General features: G+C 48.0%; 1 protein-coding gene across 2 annotated transcripts in view; it reads right to left on the bottom strand.

Moving 5' to 3' along the window:
- Positions 1-25,403, bottom strand: part of CPNE4 (copine 4) — a 382,521-nt gene that overhangs the window by 11,889 nt on the left and 345,229 nt on the right. For both annotated transcript variants that reach the window (XM_010979687.3, XM_031464304.2), the window contains exons 8-12: positions 23,699-23,797; positions 18,637-18,723; positions 16,624-16,683; positions 8,285-8,418; positions 3-57 (exon numbers count right to left, since the gene is read on the bottom strand). In XM_010979687.3, the coding sequence (XP_010977989.2) occupies positions 3-57; positions 8,285-8,418; positions 16,624-16,683; positions 18,637-18,723; positions 23,699-23,797 (435 nt within the window). The remainder of the gene's footprint in view (positions 1-2; positions 58-8,284; positions 8,419-16,623; positions 16,684-18,636; positions 18,724-23,698; positions 23,798-25,403) is intronic.

The following is a 25,403-nucleotide window of genomic DNA, read 5'->3' as shown; positions in this document are numbered from 1 at the left end:
ACCGTGTACTCTGGGGGTATCCTGGCACCAAACCCAAAGGCTGGGAACATTTTATCACTGAAATGAAAAAAAAAAAAAGAAGTTGCTTCATTTGTTTACCTCATGGTGAACCAAGGTCACCAGGCCGAATGCTGGCTCACGCTTCTCATTACCCACGGTGATGGACAGGGGACAGAAACAGTGTGGGCAACTCAAATCCAGACATAATCCCCAAGGGCGTCATGGGCTTTTGTCCGCACCTTCATCCCTTAACTTTTTGCCAGACTTGACACCAAGGAATAAAAGGATCCCAGGATTTCCCCACCTCCCCTCTTCGGTCGCCTCTGGAAAGCGATCCTGCGTTAACTCCTACGGCTGACCGTCTTAGGAGCTTTCATACATATTATCTCTGAAAATCTTTACAGGGAGAGACCGTTATTCACCCTTTACCGGTGGGGAAATGCCTTGAGAGGTAAAGCGACTGGTCCAGGATTTTGCTGCCGGATGAGCCTGAACCCAAAGGGAAGAGTAAACAGCATGGAAAGCTTGGAAGATCCGCTAACTGTCAGCTTTGTTCCACTGGCAGGACTCACTGCGCCTGCTTATCACATGAGCAGCGATTAAGTTGTTTCCATGTCTTTTCTTGGCTCCTGGATTCAAAGGGACACTGGTTTCATATTACTATTTTCACATGTCCACGGCCTCCCTGCCCCAAACTGTCCTGTGCCCTTACCTTCAGCATAATACTTGCCACGGGGTGTGTGCTCAATAAATATTTAAGAAGCACAGAAGCCGTGAATTGAATCATGAAGATCTGGCTCTATAAAGAAGGGAGAATTCTTCTGAAAATGCACAAGGGTCACATAGATGTCCTTTGGGTTTGGCTTCTCTTACGCATTTTGAAATTTCTCTCTGAACATCTTCATTCACCTATGCTGTATCTTAAGTCTAACTTTTCTGCTTAAAGGACTGACATTGATTGGTACTGCACCATGCCAGATAAGATGCTGGCAATATACATGCTTAGTTCGTTTTCACACCACAGTTGAAGGTCCACCGAAATTCTCATTTTACTGATGGATAAATTGAGTCTTGGAAAGGCTAAGAGAGTGCCCTGAGGTTTATCAGGGAGCACTGTGTGATTCCAAAGCCCGTGCCTTTTCCACTATACTGTTACAACTTCGTGATTAAGTATCACATTAACTGGGATTTCCTCTTGTGCTTCAGTAATGGGGGACCCAGACCAGCCAACAAATAAGACTGTCCTTGAGCAGATTTTGTGCTGTCAGGGGCCTGCCGTGATGTGCTCTGCAATATGGTCTCGGCAGAGGAGAGGCCCTTCTCAGGCCATCAACATTCTACTTTCTCTCCCATTAAAAACACCACTGAGATTTGTGCTTGGAACAACTCCTGCCTTTCTCAGCTCTTTGCAGAGTTAGTCCAGCAGAAAAGGAAATTCAGATTAGAGCTCATTGTCCTAGGAACTATCTGGAAGCAAACGAGGAGCCTCCCCAAAGCTGGTTGAGAAGTCATATTATCAAAGCCAGATTGTCACCATCACCACCAAACTGATTTAGATGGCGTTATAACGCAGCCAATGATGACCCTGATAAAATGTCACCAAAGTATAGCCAATCTGACCAAATTTAGTGTAGGAGATGGGAGATACAAGGAAACCAGAATTCTTTGAAAGCAAAGTCTAAAGTCACCAGAAAATCTCCAGGTCCCTCTTCCTGTCTGTTGTGCAGATACGGGGTTTGTGGTGTGTTACATCAAGCAGGTATTGGAACAGGTATTAATGCTGATAAACAGAAGACTGCAATGACTTATAAAGGATCAACCACAGCTTTGAGAAAAAAAGAAAAACACACTTCTGGTCCTTGGAAATATTGAAATACTTTGTCTCAGCAATTCCTTCTTAACCCAGACAAGGGGGAGCAGATGTGGGGAGGGATGGGCGAGGGCGATTTCAGAGGATTTTCCAGTTAAATCTGGAACGGAGCTGTCCTGGGTGGAGGATGGGTCCTGCTTCCTCCAGCTCAGCAGGCTCAGAAGTCAACACAGAGGAGGAACCTAGGAGGCTCCACCCCCTTTATTCTCCTCTGTGATGAGTTTAGGAGGGGTGAGAGCTAATATTCCATCCATTTCTAATCACCAAAGCAGTGTTCCAGCCTTAACAATATTCCTTTTATATCTCTGAGCCACCCCTGGGGATGTAAAGTTTGCTGAGCACGACGCACTGTTACATAATTGAGTTTCAAGAATTGGGAGGTGGGGAAAATGCCTCACCTACAAGGGGAATAATTAATGAGTCAGGAGGGCATCAATTCTCAGAGGTGAGCCACCACCAAGACTCTGATAAACATACTAAAGAAAAAATTTCCAGCCTAAGCACAATAGATTTTAGCATTCATTTTCCTGATTAAAAATAACACTGGGCAGAGAGGAGTCTTATTATGCAAGAGACAAGGGCAGGCAAGTTGAGCCCATGAGCAAGCACCAGCTCGCCAGCACAGCCAGGAGCATGAGCTCGGGCCCACCAGCACTGGGTCAAGGGTTGCGGAGCAACCACTGAGAACATGATTGGGGGAACCTGCCCATCAGAAAGACTCAGGGCAGATCTCCACAGCGCTGAAGGTAGCGCTTCTTACTATCAGAATAAAATAGTACAAAGCACAATCCGAGAGCCTGTGGTCTTCAGTGGCCATGCGCTTGCTATCTTGAACTTCTCAGGGAAAGACCTTGGCCAAACGATCAGCGGAAGGAAGAGTCCTTTTCACCCTCCCTGGTAAGGAAGACTGAGCTAAAGCCAGAGATGAATCAAAGTAAAGACAAATTTCTAATAAACTCATCTACAGAATAGAAACAGACTCGCAGACACAGTAAACAATCTTATGGGGGTGGGAGGGGATACATTTGGGAGTTTGAGATTTGCAAATGCTAACCACTATATAAAAAATAGATAAAAATCAAATTTCTTCTGTAGAGCACAGGGAACTATATTCAATATCTTGTAATAACCTTTAATGAAAAAGAACATGAAAATGAATATATGTATATATATGCTGACTGGGACATGATGCTGTACACCAGAAACTGACACATTGTAACTGACTACATGTCAATAAAAAAAGTAAAGACAAGTGACTGTGTCCATAAGGAATGAACTCAGAGCAAAAGAGCATTTCAGTGCAATGAGACACTTGGTAGAGGCTGTTCTCTAAAGCAGTTGTCTTGGAGCTGGGGTACATGGAAATCAAAGCCCTTCTGGGGTAGGGGAGCACGGCTGTCTTGTTTTAGAGGAAATCAGGATCTTTTGCTGAAACTGATCTCACAGGAACACCTGTGATGGAAGGACCTGCGCTCCCTTCACCCCCCCACCCCGACAGTTACCCTCCTCCTTGCCCACACAGGGCGGGGCGCGTTGCTCACCAGAGTAAAAGGTCTGTGGCAGAAAATAAAGGGACCCTTAATGGGAGTGACTCACTAGCAAACAAATCCTTCTGCAAGTCAGGTAGCTGCCAATTTTGGCTTTAAAAAAATGGTACGAAGTGCTGATGTCAGGTGGTAGATGGTTAAAAATACATTTTGATGACAGATAAAATTTAGAATTTAAAGAATTGTATAATACTGCTAGTCAGACTCTTTCTATTATCACGTACTTACTTATAGAAACAAGTCTTCTTCGTATTGATGTTAGTAAAAACAAGAAATGGGATTAGAACTGATGCTAGAATCTCTCATTCTAGTAACAGGTAGCAGTCACCTACAGACACGTAAACTAATTGGGGAAAAAACTCATTATCTTTTTCATTAAGTTTTTTTCATTTTTACTGTTTTATAGGCAATAATCAGGTACCGAAATTTCCCAAATGTTTATGATCAGTTAGGCGGTGATAGTGATCACGATAAAACTAAACCAGAGATATTTTCAAGTACTTTGAATCTTTTCATTACAGATCAATTTAGAAATTCAAAATTTAAAATTTAGATTCATATTTTTATTAAAGAAACGTATGATACAGTGATCAACAGAGGAATTTCAAATGAGACTTTTCAAGATACACTGGGGAGAAATTCCGCGGGGGAAGGGAACGGAAATATGAGTTCATGAAAAAGAAGAAAGAATTAAAATTCTCAGCTCAAACTGATGAGCTTGTTCATGCATTTTTCAAAGGGATGACGGCGCATATTTAGATTCCCCTGGAAGCATTCACAAGACTTCTGTAAGAGTTTTATTTTTTAAATGTCCGTATTTATATGATGCTAGAATTTTCATTCTTTATCACTATTTAAACTCACGATGGAAAATGTTAGATTTCAGTGTAAAAATGTGTGAGGCTTATCCGTTTTCATAACGTTCTTTTTAGGGGTATGTGAGCCAAAAAAGTTTTAAAGGTCAGGGGTCCACAATGACTTTTCGATCTGACATGATAGCCCTTTTCCCTGTTGTGGTCCATCATGTTTTAAGAGTAAGTGGGGAGTATTAGAGACAATGGCCTCTGTCATTTATCAGGTAGGTCAACAGCAGAGCTCTGCTGAGCAGTCACTCCACATCCAGTGGTTACAGCTGCTCTGCAGGCGAAGGTAGATGAACCCTCCGTGTGGTCAAGGATACCATGTGTGGACCCCGGGAGGGTAAAGGGGGCCCCGCCGGGTCCAACCCCAGGCCCACTGTTACTAGGACCCATGTTGACTCTGCCCTTCCTGGGATGCTCGTCCGGTCTAATAACTCAGAATCATTAGGATAAGTCCATCCACATTCTAACAGCAGCAAAGAACAGAATTAGTGGAACTCATCACCCCAAGGAGGCCCTTCCTGGCTACCTACCTCTCTCCCCACAAAGGATACAGAGTTAACCCTTCCCTCCTCATGCAGTCCCCACCCTCACACAGGTCACGGGGGGCTGTGACTTATTCACATGCTTTTCTCTCCTGTGAGACTGTGAACCACTTGGGGCAATCCCTCTGTGTCTTCACAGGGTGCAGCACCCATTAGGTACCACTCAGGTCCTCGGCTGCCCCACCTCGCCCACCTGTGCCCACTTAACTCTGGGTCTCAACCTGGATGCTCATTAGAATGAAAAATCCTGACCCCCCCAGGATGTATACACACCGGGCCGGTTAAATCAAGGGGCCTGGGGTAGGGCCCAGGCACCCGTTTATTTAAGGCTTCTCCAGTGGTTCCAGCATGTGGCTGAGGCAGAGGACCTATGACTGGAGTTGGCAGAGCAGGGAAGGTAGTGATGTGATGCAAACCTGACTTCTGATTTCCAGACTGGGTTTCAGTGCTGACCTGGTCTCCAGCACACCGTGGAGGAGACGCCTGCCCTGTTTCCTAATACCCCGCCTTATTCCTGGGCGGCCAAGTCTATGAAACTGTGGTCTGCACTTCTGAGCGATGTCCTCAGCTCCTACACTCCTCAGACAGCATCGAGACCACGGTTCCATTAGACTCGGCAGGTGCTCAGAGAGCCACGTCTCTGCGGAGCCCGAGGAATGATGGGGGTGAAGCCCCGGGGGACCCCAGTTCAGTCCCTAGGCGCTGAGAGGGGCACAATCCGCGGGAGCAGGTGAGCTCGCGTATGAGTGCGGATGCGCCGGGCAGTCACAAGCGGAGAGAGGGCACTAGTCCCTCTTCCAGAGAGAGGATCAGAGAGAACAGGCCTGCAGGGCTGCCTTCCAGTCTTCGGACCAGACATCTGGGGGAGGGAGAGGTTGGGGGGAGCCTCCCCTCAAGGCCGCCCTGAGAGCTAAGAGCTTGACGCACCTCTCAAGCTGTATGGCTTCCCGGATCGCCGGTAACCACTCCTGAACAGGGAATGGACAAGGCAGGGAGAGACTGTCAGAGGCCAGGAGGAGTTTTCAGACTCCTGGGGATGGAAAAACCCCATGTCGTGGCAGGAGGGGGATGCTGCCTTCCGTCAGTTTTTATTCAAGTGTTTCTTTCTGAGCATCACCCTCACTGACTTTGATGCGAGAATAAATTAATTCCAAAGCCCGTACTTGAAATTTCCTGACTCTGCCTGTTTCCTGTCTAACTGCCCACATAAAGAGAAACGGCACAACTTGTCAGTTTTCAGGAAGCGATTCCTGTGTGCCCATTTCAATGCTGAGGTGCCTCTTTATATGAAAACAAAACAAAACAAAACAAAACAAAGCAAAGCTCCACTGAGCTGCAGACACCTGATTTTCTGGGCCAGTTGGGGCCGATAACTTTGGTATTATCCTTTAAAAATTTTTAAAGAATCATTTGCGATGATTCTTCACATAACCCTGAAGGTGTCATCTCTTATTTTTATGTTGAATCTGTATTTTTGAGGGAATACAAAATGCTCCCCAGGCTTGGCCTGGCTCACATTATAAGGGGATAACAGCTTTATAAGATGCATAGGTCCCTCAGATTGTCATGTCTGCACCTTGCCTGCGAGGGACTCAGGAAAGAGATGGTTGTGCTGCTTGTTCAGATTGTCCAGCAAATCTGCCCTGGAGCCAGCGAGGGCCCTGGGCGTCGGCATCTCAATCTCTGGCCAACACCCCAGTCTGTTCTGTGGATTCATGATTGCACTGCAGAGTCAGAGCCAACTTTATTATTAAGCATCTATTGTACTCAGTGCTTTTTCCTACTTTCTCTCTTCTAGGAGCATTTCAGAATTTAAAAGTTATTAAGCATTCTGCAGATACTCTGTCCCTTCCTTCTCCCATAAGGATGTATGATGACTACGTTGTGTGTGTGTGTGTGTGTGTGTGTGTGTGTGTGTGTGTGTGTATGAGATACACAGGAGGGAGATCACTGTGTTGGTGTCTTGGGGGCGTCTGGAGAAGTTTCTGACAGTAGGGATGCGATCTGTTGGTCTTGGGAGAAATCCCCACGGGTCTCCCCAGGAATCCTCTGTGTACTGGGGCCTCAAGAAACCAGAGCTGAAATTCAAGCAGTCTTCACAGTCAGTATCTCAAGGTTAAATGTAAGGATCACTTCAACAAGGTAATTTAAAATGCTATTTATTGCCCTCTCTTCCAAATGCATAAGGGCCTGAGTGTTCAGAGCTGTCTGATTTTATTGGACCTGTTCTTTCATCCCCAACTGGCTGGGCGTCCACCTAAGTTTCTGGCGGTGACCAGGTCAAGTCCAGGGACGCGCCAGCGGGAAGGACCCTGATGGAAACTTCCTGTTACCCGTCCTGTTGGTTTGTCTGCACGTTCTGGCCACTAGGTTGTGTCACTCCCTGAGTACCAGGTTTTTAATACAATTGCCAGGCTAGAGAAACAGAAATCAGGCTATCCCATAATATCTCCCTGAAAGTGGAAGACAGGGTCACTTTCTTTGTTTTCTTGGTGTAACAGGTCAGCTCATTACTGCTCACTACCAACTAGCCTTGTTTCACAATCCCATCAGAACTCAACTGAGATTCACCCATATTTATGTTTACATTGGTTCTGCCTCAAAGAGCCTTCTTCAACAAACAGGTGAACAACTTCACCTTAATCTGGAAATACCAGAAAGGCAGAATAAATTCAGTTTAATGTAATTTATACAAATCACTTCTTACAGGGAATTCTCTTGCTGGGAAAGGTCAATATCTACTGTCAAGTAAAAATAAATACAATACCGATCTGACTTTAAAATCATGTTTTCTATATCCACACATACAAACACACACACACGTGCTCGCGGACAGACACACACCCTCTGCTAAAGTCATCAACAGCTTTTGTGGTCAGTGAGACCCCACGACTGCAGACTTCAGCTGTAGAGTGAGTGAAGCTGGGTTTGAATCTGCCTCCACGCTGGGGCAGGGCCCAGACTGCCTCCCCTCCTGCAAGGTTTTTCTCTGCTATTACACACCACCCACTGCGGGAGGGTCGCTGCGAGAGTTAGAACAGGGCCCAATAAACCAGTGATTCTCAGACTCTAAAGTGCACACAGATCATCTGGGATGCGCGTTAAAATGCAGATTCTGACTTAGAGTCTCGAGTTAGTTTTGACATTCTCAGTCCCTGAGTGATGTGCCACGGGTCCATGAACCAGACTTTGCGTAGCAAGGCACCTCCTAAAACTTTACAACATGGAAACTCAAATCACTGTCTGGTGGTCCTGCCAGCAGAAAGAATTATTTGGGTGACCTGGGTGGGAAGGGCACGAACTCAGTTCTCTAGGCTAGGAGAGGATAACACGTCTGGTCAAGGTTCTACTCTGTTCTTTCATAAGTCTCAGTGTGAGTCAGTGCCAGACTTTAATTTCTATTCATCTGTGAAAGGTCAGCCAGGGAGCACTGGTGAGGCCCAGGCTGACCGAGTCTCCTACCTGTCATAGTCTTGGCAAATCTCCCCCACAGCCACCAAGGCCTTCAGGTACTCATTGGGCTGGTAAGGGTGGATGTAGTGCAGGGAGCAGCTGTTCCGGGGGTCCCCGTTGGAGGCGGTGAAGTCTATAGCTACCTGGAAGAGAAGACAGGAGGGTGGGTCGGCTGACCATGAAGGGATCTCGTAGGAGCTGTCAGGAGAGACACGTCACACAGCCGGCTGCCGATCGGCACAGTTAGGGAAGAAACTGATTAGCTTTAACAACTAGTTACTCATTTGGTTGAGGCCATTTCTGAAGTTTCCACACTCCCTCCCACTCCCCCGCCCCCTGACGCCCACCTCTCCCAGTCCCAGACCAAACTTGAGACTGACGTACAGGTCAGAAAGCCCAGCCTCTGCTGATCTACGATGTTAGGAGAGTATCTTAATTCACTAAGAAAATGTGTTCTGCAGGGGGAACAATTCCATCTCGGAGGCATAGGGAAACTCTCTTAAAATTAATTCTGTGTTTAAGATGTGGCCTATACAACAAGGTCATCTTTATTTTCCTGAGTAGCTGGTGGCAGAGAGCTGTGTTGAAGTGGTTATAACAGAATTCCTGCCAGAAGCAGCCCTGTGCACGGCATCCGTCTCCTGGCTCCTGGCTCCCACATGTGTCAGATCTCCTGCCTACTACAGAGAAGATACCCTGACGCTGTGGCCCTCCCGGTGGGAAACCAAGTATCATCATCCTTGAACTTCGTAAATTTTTATGACCCCCACATCATCATAATCTAAGTAAAAGCTGACTCAATCAACACTTCTTAACAATAACAACAAAATCCTTGAGCCTGGAGGGGTGGGGGGAGTGCTAACACGGGAAGGCATGTTTCTTCTGATTTCTAATGTAGTCACCATTTAGATGAAAGTTAACCCAGCGAATATAAACTGATGGAGCCACTATGGGGAACAGTATGGAGATTCCTTAAAAAACTAAAAATAGAGTTACCCTGTGTTCCAGAAATCCCACTCCTGGGCATATATCTGGAGAAAACTCCAATTTGAAATGACACATGCACCCTAATGTTCACAGCAGCACTATATACAATAGCCAAGACGTGGAACCAACTTAAATGTCCATCAACAGATGACTAGATAAAGAACATGTGGTGTATATGTATACACACACACACACACACACACACACACTAGAATACTACCCAGCCATAAAAAAGTGAAATAATGCCATTTACTGCAACATGGATGGACCTGGAGATTATTATACTCAGTGAAATAAGCCAGACAGAGAAAGACAAACATATGATGTCACTTGCATGTAGAATCTAAAAAAAAGGACATAAAAAGGACACAACTTATTTACAAAACAGAAAAAGACTCATGGACATAGAAAACAAACTTATGGTTACTGGGGGGAAAGGGGGTGGGAGCTATAAATTAGGATCTTGGGATTAACAGATACACACTACTATATATAAAACAGATAGACAACAAGATCCTACTGTACAGCACAGGGAACTATATTCAATACCTTGTAATTATCTATAATGAAAAAAAATCTGAAAAAGAATAGATTTATATATATGAGTATAACTGAATCACTTTGCCGTATACCAGAAACTAACACATTGTAAATCAACTATACTCCAATTAAAAAAAGAAAGTTACCCCGGCAAACACCTCTCCAAAGAAATGCTTAAGCTTGGGAGCAGAGAGTGGGGACAGAGGGGTTACAGTGGAAGGACCTGCAGGGAAGGGTCCAGTCAAAGTAACCAGGAGAGAAAGAGCAACAGACAAGCAGTAATGATCCATACCGCCCACTGCTTTCTGTGGTTCCCATTGCTCAGAAAAATATTGAATCGTCTGACGAGACAGCAAAGGGACAGTCTCAAGTATATGAGAGCTAAAAGATTTTTTTTTCCTGGCAAGTGATGGTTTCTAAAGTCTCCCTGAAGAAGCTGGAGATAAAATCTCTCTTCAGGAGATGGCCTTCTACCAAAATCCTCTATGCTCTTTAAGTCAGCAGTGAGTGCAAAGAGAACAGAGTGAAAGGCTAGGTTTATTTTAAAAGCAACAGGGAGGCCGTGAAAGATGGGGTTAAGCTGAGGAATAAAAGCAAGAAAGTGACTGAAAAATGCCTGTGTGTGGAGGTGGCTCCTGGCTCCCTGGATGCCAGTGGATGCAGAGCCGAGAGCCGTTTTCATTTTCTGCTACGAAGCCCTAATTAGGAAAACCCATGGTTCTGGGCTGTGCCCAGGGCAGCCTCCCCTTCAGCCCTGGAGGCCCCTCTTCATTGAGCAGGGCCACTGGGCAGTTGTGCAGAACCTTGTAAAGTGAGGGTGCAAACGCTGCTCCCTCCTGACCCGGGTCCCCGCGCGGGGCGCTGCTTCCCAGAAAAGGCTGGATGCCAGTGATCAGTCTCCTTCTTTGGATGTTTTGAGCTGCTCACCTGAAACGAGCGCATTTCTCAGATCCTCTCCCTGCCTGTGACAAGCGAGCTGTTTGAGAACCTTCTGGATGTTTTCTGCGGAAAGCTCCTATGAACCTTCTCTGGTTAGTTCCCTAGCCTCCCTGCCACCAACCTTTGCGACACCACCTGCTTTAGGGCAGCTTTTTTGTTTTTGTTTTTTAGATTTGTATACAATTTGGATCTACACAACGAGCCTTGTAGGTGGAGATACTGGTTAGTCTGGACCATTTCTTAAATAATAGGTTTAATTCTTGCGCTATTCTGTTTTCTCAAAACTCCATACAGGCAAAGAAAGAGGAACATGGGCAGAGGAGAAAGACCCCGAAGGTTGCCTCGTCCACTTCCTGGGAAGTGCAAAGCATTCTCCTCTTCAACCCAGGACCTGCCCTTATTTCTCTGAGACCTATACCAGGGTCTGCCAGTGTTTCATCTGGGCTATAAAATCAAGATTTAAGACAAACTGAGACAAGGCATGGACACAGGATGTCCCAAATGGGTTAGGGTCAGAAAAGAGTACGTGAGAGAACCTTTACTAGGTGATCTATTTTTAGGCTTGAAGGTTTATCTGGGAGAAGCCACATTCCGCTTACTACATTATATCATATTCTGTTATTAAAATGTAGACTATAAAATCAGAGATAAAAGAAAGCAGTATCATCTTAATTTTAAAAAAAAATTACAAAGGATAAAAAGGGCCATCCGAAAATAGTAAGAAAAAAAAATGACCACTCAGGATTCTACTAGCTGAATAAGTACTATTTTCGTTGTCTTTTCCTGTTTAGTTATTGTCTGTATATATAGCATATATTATTTCTTATCATTATAATGATCACTCCAAATGGCTTTCTCACAGTCCACTTAAAGGAGGCACTGCCATGACACAGCCACTATTTTACTGTTGGACATTTACATAGCTTACAACTTCTCTCTGGGGAAACCCATTTTATGGTGAACATTTTTTTTTTTTTTGCATGTGGAAAGGCAATCACTGTTAAAAGAAACCTTTACTTTTTCTTCCCATTTTCCTTCCAAATACCTTATGCTGTCTGTCTCGTCTATGCTGCCTATAACTGTATTTCGTATGTGAACTTCCAGTATCTGGGCTTATTTTCAGCTGCTGTACCACGTGCCAAACATCCTGAGCTCTGCCTCTGTCCCTGGAGTCCCCGCTGCACCTCCGCCCAGCTACTCCAAGGCTGCAATGTGACAGTCGCTCCGGAGTTCTGACAACTCAAGGAGTCACATGAGGAACAAAGACGGTCCCCAGGGGCACCCCTGGTCTCCTGAAACTGTGTGCAGAACTGGTGTGCTCACTTCCCAGTGAGAGGATCTAGAACTTGGATCAGATTCTCAAGGGGTCCATGTGACCAAACAAGAAGCAGAACCCTTGACTGGGGGTCTTTTTAGCATCCTTAATCTCTTCCTGACACTGGGTCTCCTCTTCTTACTTTAGAGCTGAAACGTTCCTCCTTTCATCCGCAGGTGGCCGTCCGCCTTCCCGCCTCCTGCCTCCCACTTCCCTCACGGTCAGCCTTCTTGTGTGAGCAGTGGTACCCAATGTGTTCACTGCCCACCTTCCACTGACGCCCTCACTCCTGGGTCTCCCGTCTCATTCTGCTGGGGTTGCTCCTTTGAAAGTGATTTGTGCCTACACATGACACAACCCATCCCCGTTTTCCATCTTTCACCTTCAGTCTCCCCTCTGGCACCTGGGATTACTTCCCTTGGCCTTGTAACCTCCCCTCCACTCCCCTGAGTTACTTCTTCCCCCGGGACCTCGTCCCCCAGCATCTCTCCTCGCCCGGTGTGCCCCCTTCCCCAGCTGCCAGACGGAGGTCTTCTACTACTTTCTGTCTCCGGGCCCCCTTTCTTCTCTTTGGCCATCTCATCCAGACCCACCTCTCTCCTGAAACCAAGGTCTGGACTTATAAGGGTCGTCTCCACCGGGATACTGAGCGTACGTCCTCGGGCAAATTCACCCTGCTGCCTGGCGGCTCCTGCTGGCTTCCAGGTTTCTCTGAAAGCACCGCCGTGCTCTGTCTTCAGGCCCCAAAGGTTTGAGTCAGCCCGGACTCACCCTTCAACCTCTTGCTTTCTGTCCCCTCACTGGATCCTAAGTCAAGGCAAGTGGCCTTTCCTTCCACACGGCCCTCTCCACTGCTGCCCTTCCAGCCACCTCGTCTGCCTCGTCGCCGGGATGGCTGCTTCACCTGTCACCACATCAGTGCCTGTCACCAAACCCTGCCAGACCTACTTCCCTACAGCGTGGCCCTGATGGCCCATGTCCTGCTCAAGATCCTTCCCCACAGTCCTTTATTCACCCAATTACCACAACATTCAAAGCCTCTCAGGTTCTGAATCCAAGCCATCTCCCCAACAATCCCCTAAATGCATCCCGTATGTTCACATAACCCCAGTCAGGTCTCGGCACTCATCATGAGACTACATGGATGCATAAACGTTCATGCTCAGAGGGGAACTCGTTTTGCATTTATTCACCCAGTGTCTTCTTTTCCCCAAGTCTGTCTCTTCTTGAAGACCTGGGCTTTGATCCTCATAATTCAATCGAAGTATTCAGGGCCCTTTCTATACATCCACCTGGTGCCTGGAGGGAGAGAGGTTGCCCTCTTGATATTCTTGAGGTTGGACCAGAAACCTGGGCATCACTGGACCGTGCAAGTGCCTTCTCCTCGCCCTGCTTGTGGTGCATACTGGCCAGAGTCTTGACAGGAAACATGGTTCACTCAAAAGGGACTTAGTGAGAGTCATGTCTGCAGGATGGGACACCTGGCAGGGACCGTGTCCTTCTGTCGAGGGATGTGGTCACTGCCTAACAGTAGGCTGGCAGGCAGGGAGCTGGGGAGGCAGCGCCCCAACTTCCTCCTCCTCCCATCCTTTGACTTCTGGCCGCCAGCCACTGTTGGGCAAATCCAACCAAATCCATGTGCAGGAGAGCCTGGCTGGTGCATCCAAGAGGCAGGTCACTTGGGCACAGGGGAGGGGAAGGAGGGGAGGAAACATGCAGGACTTGACTCCCTTGCGGCCTAGTGAACATCGGTCTCCAGGGAGACACAGGCTTATTCTGGCTGGAGCTCCTGGATCCCCAGGTAATCCTCTGTACCCAGGAGAGACTTCGACTCTGGAGGGCTTGGGGGGAGGGGGTGACTGCACAGAATGTCATTTCCTTCCCCCTCCGCCTGTCTCTATGCCAGGAGGCCCTCTCCTCATTCGTTGCCCCTCTGCCACTTTCCCTCCATTGGGCCAGATGGCTTCAACAAAATGATCTGGCAGATAATAAATACATATAGACCAAATTAAATAAGACCGGCTGATTGTTATTAATTGTCTGCATCACAGCTTATAATTTACAGGAGATGGCACCGCCTGAGTCATAAGAAATTAATAATGAGACATCTGACTTAATTTAAGAGGAAAGCGACATTGCAGGGTTTCTTTTTTTTTTTTTTTTCCACAGAAAGCTCAAAACAGAACACCTAGCAACCTCCCAAGTCCCCAGCTTGAGGCCCTGCAGGAGGGAGTTGCAGGCACTGTGGATGGTCTGTCCCCTTGCCTCTGAGTTTGTCTGTGTGCACTCCCTCTTCTCATGCTGGACCTCCCACTGGTCCATCTGTGGACACGGAAGGGCTGAGAACCACCAAGGGGGCACCTCCCAGTTGGGAAAGGTTGGCAGAAGTGAGAGAGGAGCGGCGAGCAAAGCCACGAGGCCACAGGCCTCCTCTCCCCGCCACGAGTCAGGGGTTAGAGCTGGCAGCCTGGTGGGGTCAAACGTCCACTTTTCACTTGGGCTGATTCTTTGCAGCAGAACTCCAAGGGCAAAGCAGGCCCCCAAAGGTCGAATAAAGAGTTGTTCAAAAGCATGGGTTCTATAGACACTAAAACAGACCCAGGTCAATAGCGCTTTCCCGTGAAAATCTATAAATAGTTTCCTGAAATTGCTGGGTTGCTTAAGATCTGGGGACAGGGTTTCCAGGAGCTCTCCTCTGTGACATCCACAGGGAAGCCAGCCTTAGGGGTGTGCCCACAGCACAGATGTCTGCTACCTTCTGTACCTGCCAGTGCGCACGTGGCAGGGCTGGGTGGGCGTGTCTTCAGAGACCCTCAGACTCAATCACTTCAATTTTTTGAGGCATTATGAAGCTGGAATTTTATTACGGAGGGGTGGCATTACGTCAAATTGATTCACAGTGAGTTGACAATTACAACTTCACATTTTGTGGCAGTAACCAGTAACCTGGACTTTACATTAAACATCATCCTGTTAGAGTCATTTCACTATTCTCAGCCCCAGGTCCCTTTGTTGTTGGGTTTTTTTGGGGTTTTTTTTTTTTTTGAGGGGAGGAAGTAATTAGGTTTATTTATTGATTTATTTAATGGCGGGACTGGGGGATTGAATCCAGGATCTCATGCATGCCAAGCACGCACTCTACCCCTGAGCTATACCCTCCCGCGAGCCCAGGTCCCTTTGGATCCTGCTTTATGTCACTTGCACAGACATACACTTGCGGTGTATGTACTTGGTGAGCATCCCCAAACTCCTCACTCTCTTCCCCACGTTGCTCTCCTGATGGATCTCCCCAACCCTCAAGCCACAGAAGCCCACTGAGATAGTTCACACAGACCAGCCTCCACTGAGAGCAGGGTGGACAGTGGAGAGGGTCTGGGGAAACAGGTGCAAGGCATCCAGCACAAGTGGAGAAACTTAGACTTTAAAGAAATGAACCAAACTTAGAATTAACTCCTATAAGTCTTCAGGGGCAAATCAACAAAGCTCTGAGTTTAGACAGGACGTGGGCAGACCCCTTGGAGATTAAAGTGGAGGGCAAGCCTCTGTCTAGGGAGACCCCTTATCTCATCCCCTCGGGAACCCCCTTCCAGTCCTATGGGTACCACCATCCTGAGTCCCAGTAACACATGGGTTTTGTCTACGCTCTTGGGCTCAAACCTAAAAAAGTTAAGCCCATCTTCCTTGCCTTCCTCACATGACTGAGCTGGTCTAGGGAGCCAAACAGGGCTGAGTTTCCCGAATACACGTCTGTAACGTGAGGAACAAGAGCACACGAACTCGATTCCCCTCTTGTTTACACCTGCGTTGCTCTCCCGCAGGCTTCGCAGACCTCTCCCTCGCCATCTGCGTGTTCTCTTTCTGGAGGTCCCACCTGCCCAAACCCGGGAGGACTGTGAACAGGAAGCCACTGAAAAGCAAGGGGCTCCAGGGCAGATGGACTCACAGCACTGGCCACACAGGCCCTTTAGAAAGACCCAGCCCACCCCCCCAAATACACGTGAGGGGTGTGTAAATCCCATGGGTTCACAGATTCCATGTCGGAGATGATCCTGAATCCACCCAGTGAGTCCAGACACTCAGTCTGTTCCTCAACCTTGAGGGCTTGGTTCTCCATTTCTTGGAAGTCACCTTCTCACTGCCTGACAAACCACCTGGATGGCTGACTCCTGGCATTGACCACTGGGCATGGCACTGATGCTTGTGTTCCGGCCACAGGGACACAACCAAGACACCTGCAGCGGTGCAGTGGGACCTACTTGCACGGGTCACCTGCTGCCCGGCCTGCTCACCAGGGGGTGGGACCTGGCCACCTGCCTGTGGCCTCAGCCTCCTATGGTTACTGAAAGAATGGGAAGCATTAGGACGGTCCTTAAATCACCTGCGGTTCAGTGGCATGAACTTCCTGATGTGACACTGAAAGCCACACTCACTGGGGAAGACAGAAGCATGACCTCATTCTCAAAACGTGTGACTGGTCGATCTGTCAGCAGCGAGACTCTTCATAGACTCCGGTCTCTCCTGCCCCAGCCTTGACCCCCAAGCCAGAACAGACGTGGAAACAACTTACTGTAAACTGGATCTGGCAGCCCCCCATGATGTAGTCCAGGAAGGAGTGCATCTTGTGGATCTGCAGGAGAGAGAGGGGCTGTTTTAGTGACAGTAGGACTGTATCCGCATCCATCAGGGGCCTCAGCTTTGGGGATAGGAGGCTAGCCTAGGAGAAGGAGCGGAGAAGAGCTGTGGGAGAGGGACAGGTCCGCTGATTTTGTTCCACTAAAGGAGAGAGAGAAAGCAGGGCTGACAGCAGGTGGCCGGGAAGGCTGCCACTACCAGCCCCTGCTCCCCTCCTCTCTGGGTTTATGCACAATTCTAATGAGCCTCTGCCTCTGGGGGAGGCTGACACCGTGTTTTCAAGGGTCACCTCTGGTTTACCATGAGTCAAGTTTTGCACTTGGCTCCAGTCTTGCTCCCCGTGTCCTGGTCCCAGTTCTGGGAATATTCTTAACACCACAGGGATCTAGACTGGCAGCTTCAAATGACTGTGACCTGAGAAGGCCTTCACTGCCCGCTGCCAGTTACTGAGATTCCTCCCATGCCATGAACAGCAGTGATGGACATTTACTGAGCGCTGACAGTTTGCCATGAACAGCAGTGATGGACATTTACTGAGCGCTGACAGTTTGCCACGGACAGCAGTGATGGACATTTACTGAGCGCTGACAGTTTGCCATGAACAGCAGTGATGGACATTTACTGAGCGCTGACAGTTTGCCACGGACAGCAGTGATGGACATTTACTGAGCACTGACTGTATGCCATGAACAGCAGTGATGGACATTTACTGAGCGCTGACAGTTTGCCACGAACAGCAGTGATGGACATTTACTGAGCGCTGACAGTTTGCCATGAACAGCAGTGATGGACATTTACTGAGCGCTGACTGTATGCCATGAACAGCAGTGATGGACATTTACTGAGCGCTGACTGTATGCCATGAACAGCAGTGATGGACATTTACTGAGCGCTGACAGTTTGCCACGAACAGCAGTGATGGACATTTACTGAGCGCTGACTGTATGCCATGAACAGCAGTGATGGACATTTACTGAGCGCTGACTGTATGCCATGAACAGCAGTGATGGACATTTACTGAGCGCTGACTGTATGCCACGAACAGCAGTGATGGACATTTACTGAGCGCTGACTGTATGCCACGAACAGCAGTGATGGACATTTACTGAGCGCTGACTGTATGCCACGAACAGCAGTGATGGACATTTACTGAGCGCTGACTGTATGCCATGAACAGCAGTGATGGACATTTACTGAGCGCTGACAGTTTGCCACGAACAGCAGTGATGGACATTTACTGAGCGCTGACTGTATGCTGGGCACTTAACACCCATTAGTTCACTCAGTTCTTAGGACAAGCTTATGAAGGAGATACTATCATTCTCACTGTGCCCATATTATAGATGAGGACACTGATGGTGGAGGTGGGACTCAAATGATGGCCGTCTAAATGATGGCCGTCTAGACTGCAGAGTCCATCCTTCTGACCTCCAGGCTGGAAGCCAGTGCAGCCCGTTTCTGCCCAGCCACCAGCGTCTGAGCTCTCGTGTGCCTGACTGATGTCTAGTCTTACTCTGCTTCTTGATGGTTCTGCTGCTTGATTCTTGGTGACGTTCACCTACTCACTTGTTCCATAAGGACTTATTGAGTCCCAGACGTGCACCTAGCATTTAGTGATGAGAGGTGTTTTATGTTTTTTTATACTTTATTTTGAGGAGCAGGTAATTAGGTTATTTATTAATTTATTTGTACTTTTTTTTTTAAACGAGGGACTGGGGATTGAACCTAGGACCTTGTGCACGCTAAGCACGCGCTCTACCCCTGAGCTATATCCTCCCCTCTCACTTCTACATCTTAAACAAGGGATTTCTCCCCTGGCTTTCTGATTTTTATTTTTAAAAAAAACCCTGTCTCCTTGACACTCTCTCCTTCTGTCCACACAGCCCGAAGTCTTCCTCCCGGATGGCCCTGGCTCCGCCCTCCTGGAAGACAGGGGCTATGCAGGTACCTTGCATTGATTCAAAATCACGATCCCCGAGTTCTTATAGTTCTTCTTCTTGGCTTTGTACTTGGGGTTGATGCACTCCCACTGCACCTGCAACAGGAAAGGGTACAGCATGATTGTCTGCCCCAGAGGGACTGGAGTCACTTGTGAGGGGGCCCCTGGGCACTGCTGCCGAGCGACCTGAGGGCTGACGGAGGCTCTCGAACTTGGAGCCCTCGCACCTGGAGGGGGGATGAGGAGGGTGGTGGGGAAGAGGCTCTGACATGCCCTGCCAGGGGTGACTCCAAGCCCCTACTCTCCGGCAGCGTGACCTTTGGCGAATTACGTGCTTTCTCTATGCTTTAAGCATGTCATCTGTAAAATGGGGCTATCTCATAGGAGTACCATGAGGACTGAATGGTGAATCCATGTCAGATGTTCAGAACGGCACCTGACACTTATAAATGCTTACTGCTGACAGGGCCAAATCAAGCCGCAGAGGGAAGTTCTCTGGAGACACACTGCTAAGGAACCCAAATCTGAGCCTCAGTGCCTGGGAACTGACTTAGGAGGGAGGAAAACTGAGGACCGTTGAATACTGGCTACAGGAAGTTGGTGGGGTAACGATGGGTTAGCATAGAACTTCGCAGAAAACTGAACATTCGAATGGACTGATAGTTGTCACAACGGATCTGCAAAGGGGCTCCCATGAGGGACAGACTCAGAACTGCAGAAGGTGCAGGGACTGAGGAGGCAGCTAGGGGCTATAAGGGTCCCCTAGGGGAACAGATCCCAACCCTCCAACCTCTAGTCTCCACAGGACAAAGCCAACTGCACCTGACCGCTGACAAAGTCAAGCATCAAGAGTCACTGAACCCTCCTGCCCACCATCCTGGGGGAGCTGGTCCTGGGGTTCTCACCAGCAGACAAATTTCATTCCCCGACAGTTAGAAGTGTCTGGAAATGAAGCCGTCTCCAAGGCAGATGTGAGTGGCTGATACAACACGGGCCTCAATGACCCACCCCTCCCAGCGTCCTGCATCTGTGTGGGTCCCTCTCCCATTGACGGGGAGCTTGGTCAGGTGAGTTGTTTTGACCGACAGGACATCAGCCCAGTGATACAAGCAGAGACTTGAGAAGTGCCTGTCCGTTGGGGCCTGCCCTCCTTGGGCTGCTGGGAAGTTTCCAGCACTGTGTACAGAGGCTTTGGCTGCTCTCCTGGAGAAGAGAGAGCCTGTGGAGGACTGTCCCAGCCGGCCCAGCCGCTGAGGCACAGACGCCCCAGTGAGTTCGGGGGGTCCCACGGGGAGCAGAGAGCTGCCTTCCCGGGTGAACTCAGCCCGGATGCCAACCACTTGTCTCACCTCCTGACAGCCTGCGTCAGTCTCTCGTGCCGACGACTGATTATTGACCCCGTAGCCAGGGTCATCTCTAAAACAATGAAAACCTCCATGTCATTCTCCAGCCTAGACCCCTTGGCAGCACTGTCCCATGGAACTTTCTGCAGTGATGGGGAGATTCTGTATCTGCACCAACCGGTGTGTAAGCCACCAGCCACGATGTCCCTGATGTGTGTGCGTGTGTGACTGCGGAACTGAAATTTTAACTTAATTTAACTTCAACTTATTACAATTAAAAATTTAAAAGGTGCATGGAGCTGGCGGCTACTATATTGGAGAGCACAGCTCTCGTGCACTTTCAATACACATATAAGAAAATCCAAACTCCTTTCTCTGAGCTCTGAGAATCTGTCTTCCTGGCCTTGGCCTCTGTCTTCGACATCTCATGCCCAGTGCCCTCGCCCTCTCTGCTCCAGATACACTGATTCCTTCCAGATCCTCAACCACAAGAGGTTCCTTCCTGGCTCAGCATTTTGCAATGCTGTTCCCTCTGCCTGAAATGCTTTTCCCTTGCTTGTTACACGGAAGCTTTTTTCCTTCTTTAACGGCCCTCAACTTAAATGTCACCTTTTCAGGATATCTCTTCTACATCACAACTTTATAACAAAATTGGATGAGGTTTGTATAGCATTTGTCCCAAGGTGTAATGGCATTTTGAATTTTGATCTTTTGTTTACTTGATTCATATTTATGTTTTACTCTAATGCACAGTCGTGTCACATCTAGAGCCTGACACTTAGGACGGGCTCCTCAGTAAACATCAGTAGGATCAACGGATCCTAGAACAGTTCCCACAGTGCAGATGTGCCAAAATAGGGACTGAGTGGTTGCACTAAAAGCTTTCTGGAATCTCAGTGATACTGAAAAGCACAGTAGTATGTGATTCATTTCCTCCATGGGACTTAAAGACTCATTTCTGTTTGTATGAAAGCATCAGACTTCGGTGTTGTTTTGTTGTGATGTATGCTATAATTTCACTTTCAGTCTCTTCCTAGCATTCTAAAGACAAAGTGCTTCTCATGTTTATTGATTTGGCTATTTCTTTTCATTGATTGATTGATTGGTGTATAGTTGATTTACAATGCTGTGTTAGTTTCTGGTGTGCAGCAGACTGATTCAGTTGTACATATATACAATATTGTTTTTCATATTGTTTTTCATTATATGTTTCTACAAGGTATTGAATATAGTTCCCTGTGCTATACAGTAGGACCTTGTTGTTTATCTATTTCATATATAATAGTGTATATCTGCAAATCCTGAACTCCCAATTTATCCCTCCCCTCCTTGCCCTTTTGGTAACCATGTTTGTTTTCTATATCTGTGAGTCTGTTTCTATTTTGTAAATAAGTCCATTTGTGTCATTTTTAAAGATTCTAGATATAAGTGATATCATACGGTATTTGTCTTTTTCTGTCTGACTGACTTCACTTAGTGTGATAATCTCTAAGTCCATTCATGTTGCTGCAAATGTCATTATTTCATTCTTTTTTATGGCTAATATTCCATTGTATAAATAGACCACAACTTCTTTATTCAGTCATCTGTTGATGGACATTTAGGTTGTTTCCATGTCTTGGCTATTGTAAATAGTGCTGCTATGAACATTGAGGTTCAGGTGTCTTTTTGAATTAGAGTTCCCTCTGGATATATGCCCAGGAGTGGGATTGCTGGATCATTCAGTAAGTCTATTTTTAGTTTTTTGAGGAATCTCCATACTGTTTTCCATAACATCTGCACCAAACTACATTCTCACCAGCAGTGTAGAAGGGTTCCCTTTTCTCCACACCCTCTCCAGAATTTATTGTTTGTGGACTTTTTAATGATGGCCATCCTGACCGATGTGAGGTGATACCTCATTGTAGTTTTGATTAGCATTTCCTCAATAATTAGCCATATTGAGGATCTATTCACATGTGATTTGATTGTTTCTATTTGTAGAGGTGATCAAAACAAACTCTTTAGAGCCCTAGTGGGTGGCACTGATAACCGTCATTGATTTATAAGCTCAAGAAAGCCTGGTCCCATGTGTTCCATGAAGCAACAACTTCTCTGCCTGTATTCCTGGTTATTTGGGAAGTGACTTTATTTGCAGTTTAGTGTTGGCTTTAGTTGTCACCCTGACGCCCTGCATGCCTGCTCGTGGGTGGAGGTCTCTGTGCATGTGACACTCCCTCGCGATGCTAGGTATATCACAGAGCATCCACAGCAGGTTCTGTGGGAGCTGTGCAGAAAGCTGTCCTTGAGTTTTCAGGCCAATGGGAGGGATTCAACAAATGGTCTGATTCAGATTAAGCTTCTAATTGTAAAGAATGTTAGTTTATTTCCATCCAGTCTGGTTGTATCTGGACTTACATCTGAGAGGAGAGGCTTGAAAGATGAGTTGGGACACCTTCTCTAAGAAGCACTTCTGAGCAGGCCAGACACAGCGTCCAATCTCTAAGGGAAAAGGTCTTTCTCTGCTGTCACTCCCTTCTGCTCCCCAGGGACAGTGGTCCCCAGGGTAAGAATGGTGGGCATCTTGGTTTGAATTCTTCCTGAAGGTAAGGATTTAAGTGCCAGCAATTCATCTGGGAGGGAAGGGAACACCAGGAGGTGACAACCAAGAAGTGAGGCACTGAGACAGGGAGGCAACCCAAGGGGGGGACACCATCAGGTCAGTTACCCCTGTGGGCTGATCCCCGCCAGGGAAGTCTGGGAAACTGCACAGAACAACCCCTCAAAGTTCTGCTGCCTGGAGGGGAAGACAGCTGGGGTATTTCTATCCCAACTCCCGTTAGTTATTCTGCGGGCTGCTCCCTGAGATGGGCTACATCTCCCTGCACACGTCCAGCCTGCCGCAGGCATGGGCAGGGCAGGCTCCAGCAGCCAGAGAGAGCCCTCGGGCAAAGAGGTTCAGGGTCTGGAGCTGAAGGTGGGCAGGTGAGCCCTGAATAGGTAAGAGCAGATGGTGCATGGTTAGGGTCCAGACAACCACAACTGACTAACATACGTACCAAACTACGTGTGTACGTACGTGAAAGATTAACGGAGGAGGTGCAGGTGCTGGGGTGATGTGGTGACACCCCTACTGCTCCTGTGGTATGTGGTCGTGTTTGGGTCTCTGTCTTGGTAACAAGAGCGTTAAAGAGCAAAATCGTGGAACTCGATGACACCTTGGTGCCCAAAATGAAAATTTAGAGGACCCGAATCACTTGTCCCCAGCACTAACTGTGTAAAATTAACGTCACCAGCTCATGGAAATGTGGAGCCTGAGAGACTGTTACTACTAGGGCAACAGTACCAGCAGGTGTTTGGGAATGCTCACTCTGCGCTGGGCGCCCTGCTGGGTGCACACTGTGGATGGCTGCAGTGACTTGTCCCAGAATTCCACGAGGCAGCTACAGTTAGCACAGAGAGGCTGTCACTTGTCCGAGGCCACACAGCTGAAGGAAATTAGAAGTACTCTCATGTGGCCTCTCCATTTAGCCAACGGAGAGACTGCTCCATGCCTGGGCAGTGTCTTGTCCAAGGTCATACCAGGCGCTGGGGGTGGGGCTCGCACTAGAATCGGGGCGTGCCAGTCCCACCAGGCCCCCTCTTCCCACATTTCACCACGAGTCAGTGCCTCCCCTCTAGCTGCACCCCATGCCCAGGATGCCTCCTGGCAGCACATCTGGGGGATGCCCGGGTGGTCCTCCACGCACCTGCTTCCCCTCCATCGCTCCCCTCATCTCCTTGAATGTGGAGGTGAACTCTCCGATGAAGTCATGTTTGCCGTTGGAGTCCCAGTCCCACACAATGCACTGCAAGAGAACAGAAGTATTTTTTTATATAATGAAGAACGCACCACAGCCAAGGCAATGTGAACTTCCCGAGGCAGCGCTGATGAAAGATGCTGGGTTCAGACCGAAGCCCAGCAGTCCAGGGTTGCGGCTCGTGGGAAGCAGTGCATCGCTGGTTCCGGCTGGCTGTACTCAGCCTCTCTGCCAGGATCTCCAAGCAGCCCTGGGATGCGGCAGTGACTAATACTTTGCCCGTTTTCCCAGTAAGGCCAGTGAGACCAAAAGAGATAAAGGGACCATCGTGAGAATGAAAACTCTGGGATTTGAAGGCAGGTGTCCTGACTTCGGTTCCAGCATTCTTTCCCCGGAGCAGAGAGCCCCTGTGGTTCACAGCTGGGACCGGCGGCCAGGGTCCCTGCCTGTAGCTTCCACAGTGGCCGCTTACGTTCAGTGATCTGACCATGTGAATCACATTTTCTGTTTCTTTCTTTTTTCCCCAAAGTAATGCTAATAAGAATGAGTAAGAGGGCAAAAAAAGTGAGATCTTTCATCATACGCATATGAGAAAAGGGCGGAAAACGGAGACAGGCGAGTCACTTGGGTGAAAAGTAGGCATCCATCACACTTAAGATGCAACCGTTCACGTCCAGTGAGAGGGCTCCATCTAACAGCACTCCGGCTAACTTCTGGGCTCGAAAGTAGCACTCTGCACAGTGACACAGTTTAAATCAGCAGCCACCCTTGATCACACGCCCTTAGATGAAGAGGGAGTCCCCCAGTTTTTTCTAGGGTAGAGTTTGGAATAGGGTCTCAACACTTCAGATCTCACTTCTACATCTTTGATTTTTTTAAAAATAAAATTGAACCTTAAATTCTTTTTTAAAGCTTTTCTTTTGGGGGAGAGGTAGGTAACTAAATTTGTTTATTTATTTAATGGAGGTACTGAGGATTGAACCCAGGACCTCGTGCATGCTAGGAACGCGCTCTACCCCTGAGCTATACCCTCGCTGCTCACTGCTACACCTTAACAGGGATCTGCAGCCAGGAAACCCCAGATCTCAGATAAGATGGAGGCAGCAAAGGGGACTTTTACTCGGAGGTTGTCTCTGTAATTTGAGGGCTTAAGGGGCAGCTTGGTTCTTCCTCAGGATGGAGACCCTACTAGCCAGTCCTGCCTGCCAAGCCTGCTTGTAAATCTTTTTTCAGATTCTGTAGGATGCTGCGCAGACCTCAAATGAAGTGTGTCCAAAACAAAACCTAATCCCCCCACCCCAGGTTGATCCTTCTCTTTTATTTTCTGTCACAGTGAACCATATCAACACTTATCCGGGTGGAAACATCGTTCAGTATGTGCTAGTGAATATCACAGGTGAGCACCGGCCCGCTGATCCGCATGTTCCCATACGCAGAGTTTTTCACTCTATGTGCTGGCCCCTCCACACTGACCCTGACTGTCACAGTCATTCCCTGGAGCCAGAAACGAAAGCTTGCCCGGCCTGGACACAGAAGGAGGAGGAGGCGCGTCCCTGCCTTCCAGGCTTAGCACTGTGTCCAACAGCGATCACCGCCTTGGGACACCTGAGTCTGACTCTCCGATACGCACTCATTATTCTACCTTGGAGAGAGC

Source organism: Camelus dromedarius, chromosome 2 (genome assembly GCF_036321535.1).
Source record: "Camelus dromedarius isolate mCamDro1 chromosome 2, mCamDro1.pat, whole genome shotgun sequence".
Taxonomy (NCBI): Eukaryota; Metazoa; Chordata; class Mammalia; order Artiodactyla; family Camelidae; genus Camelus; species Camelus dromedarius.
This window is presented reverse-complemented; position numbering and strand designations above follow the sequence as displayed.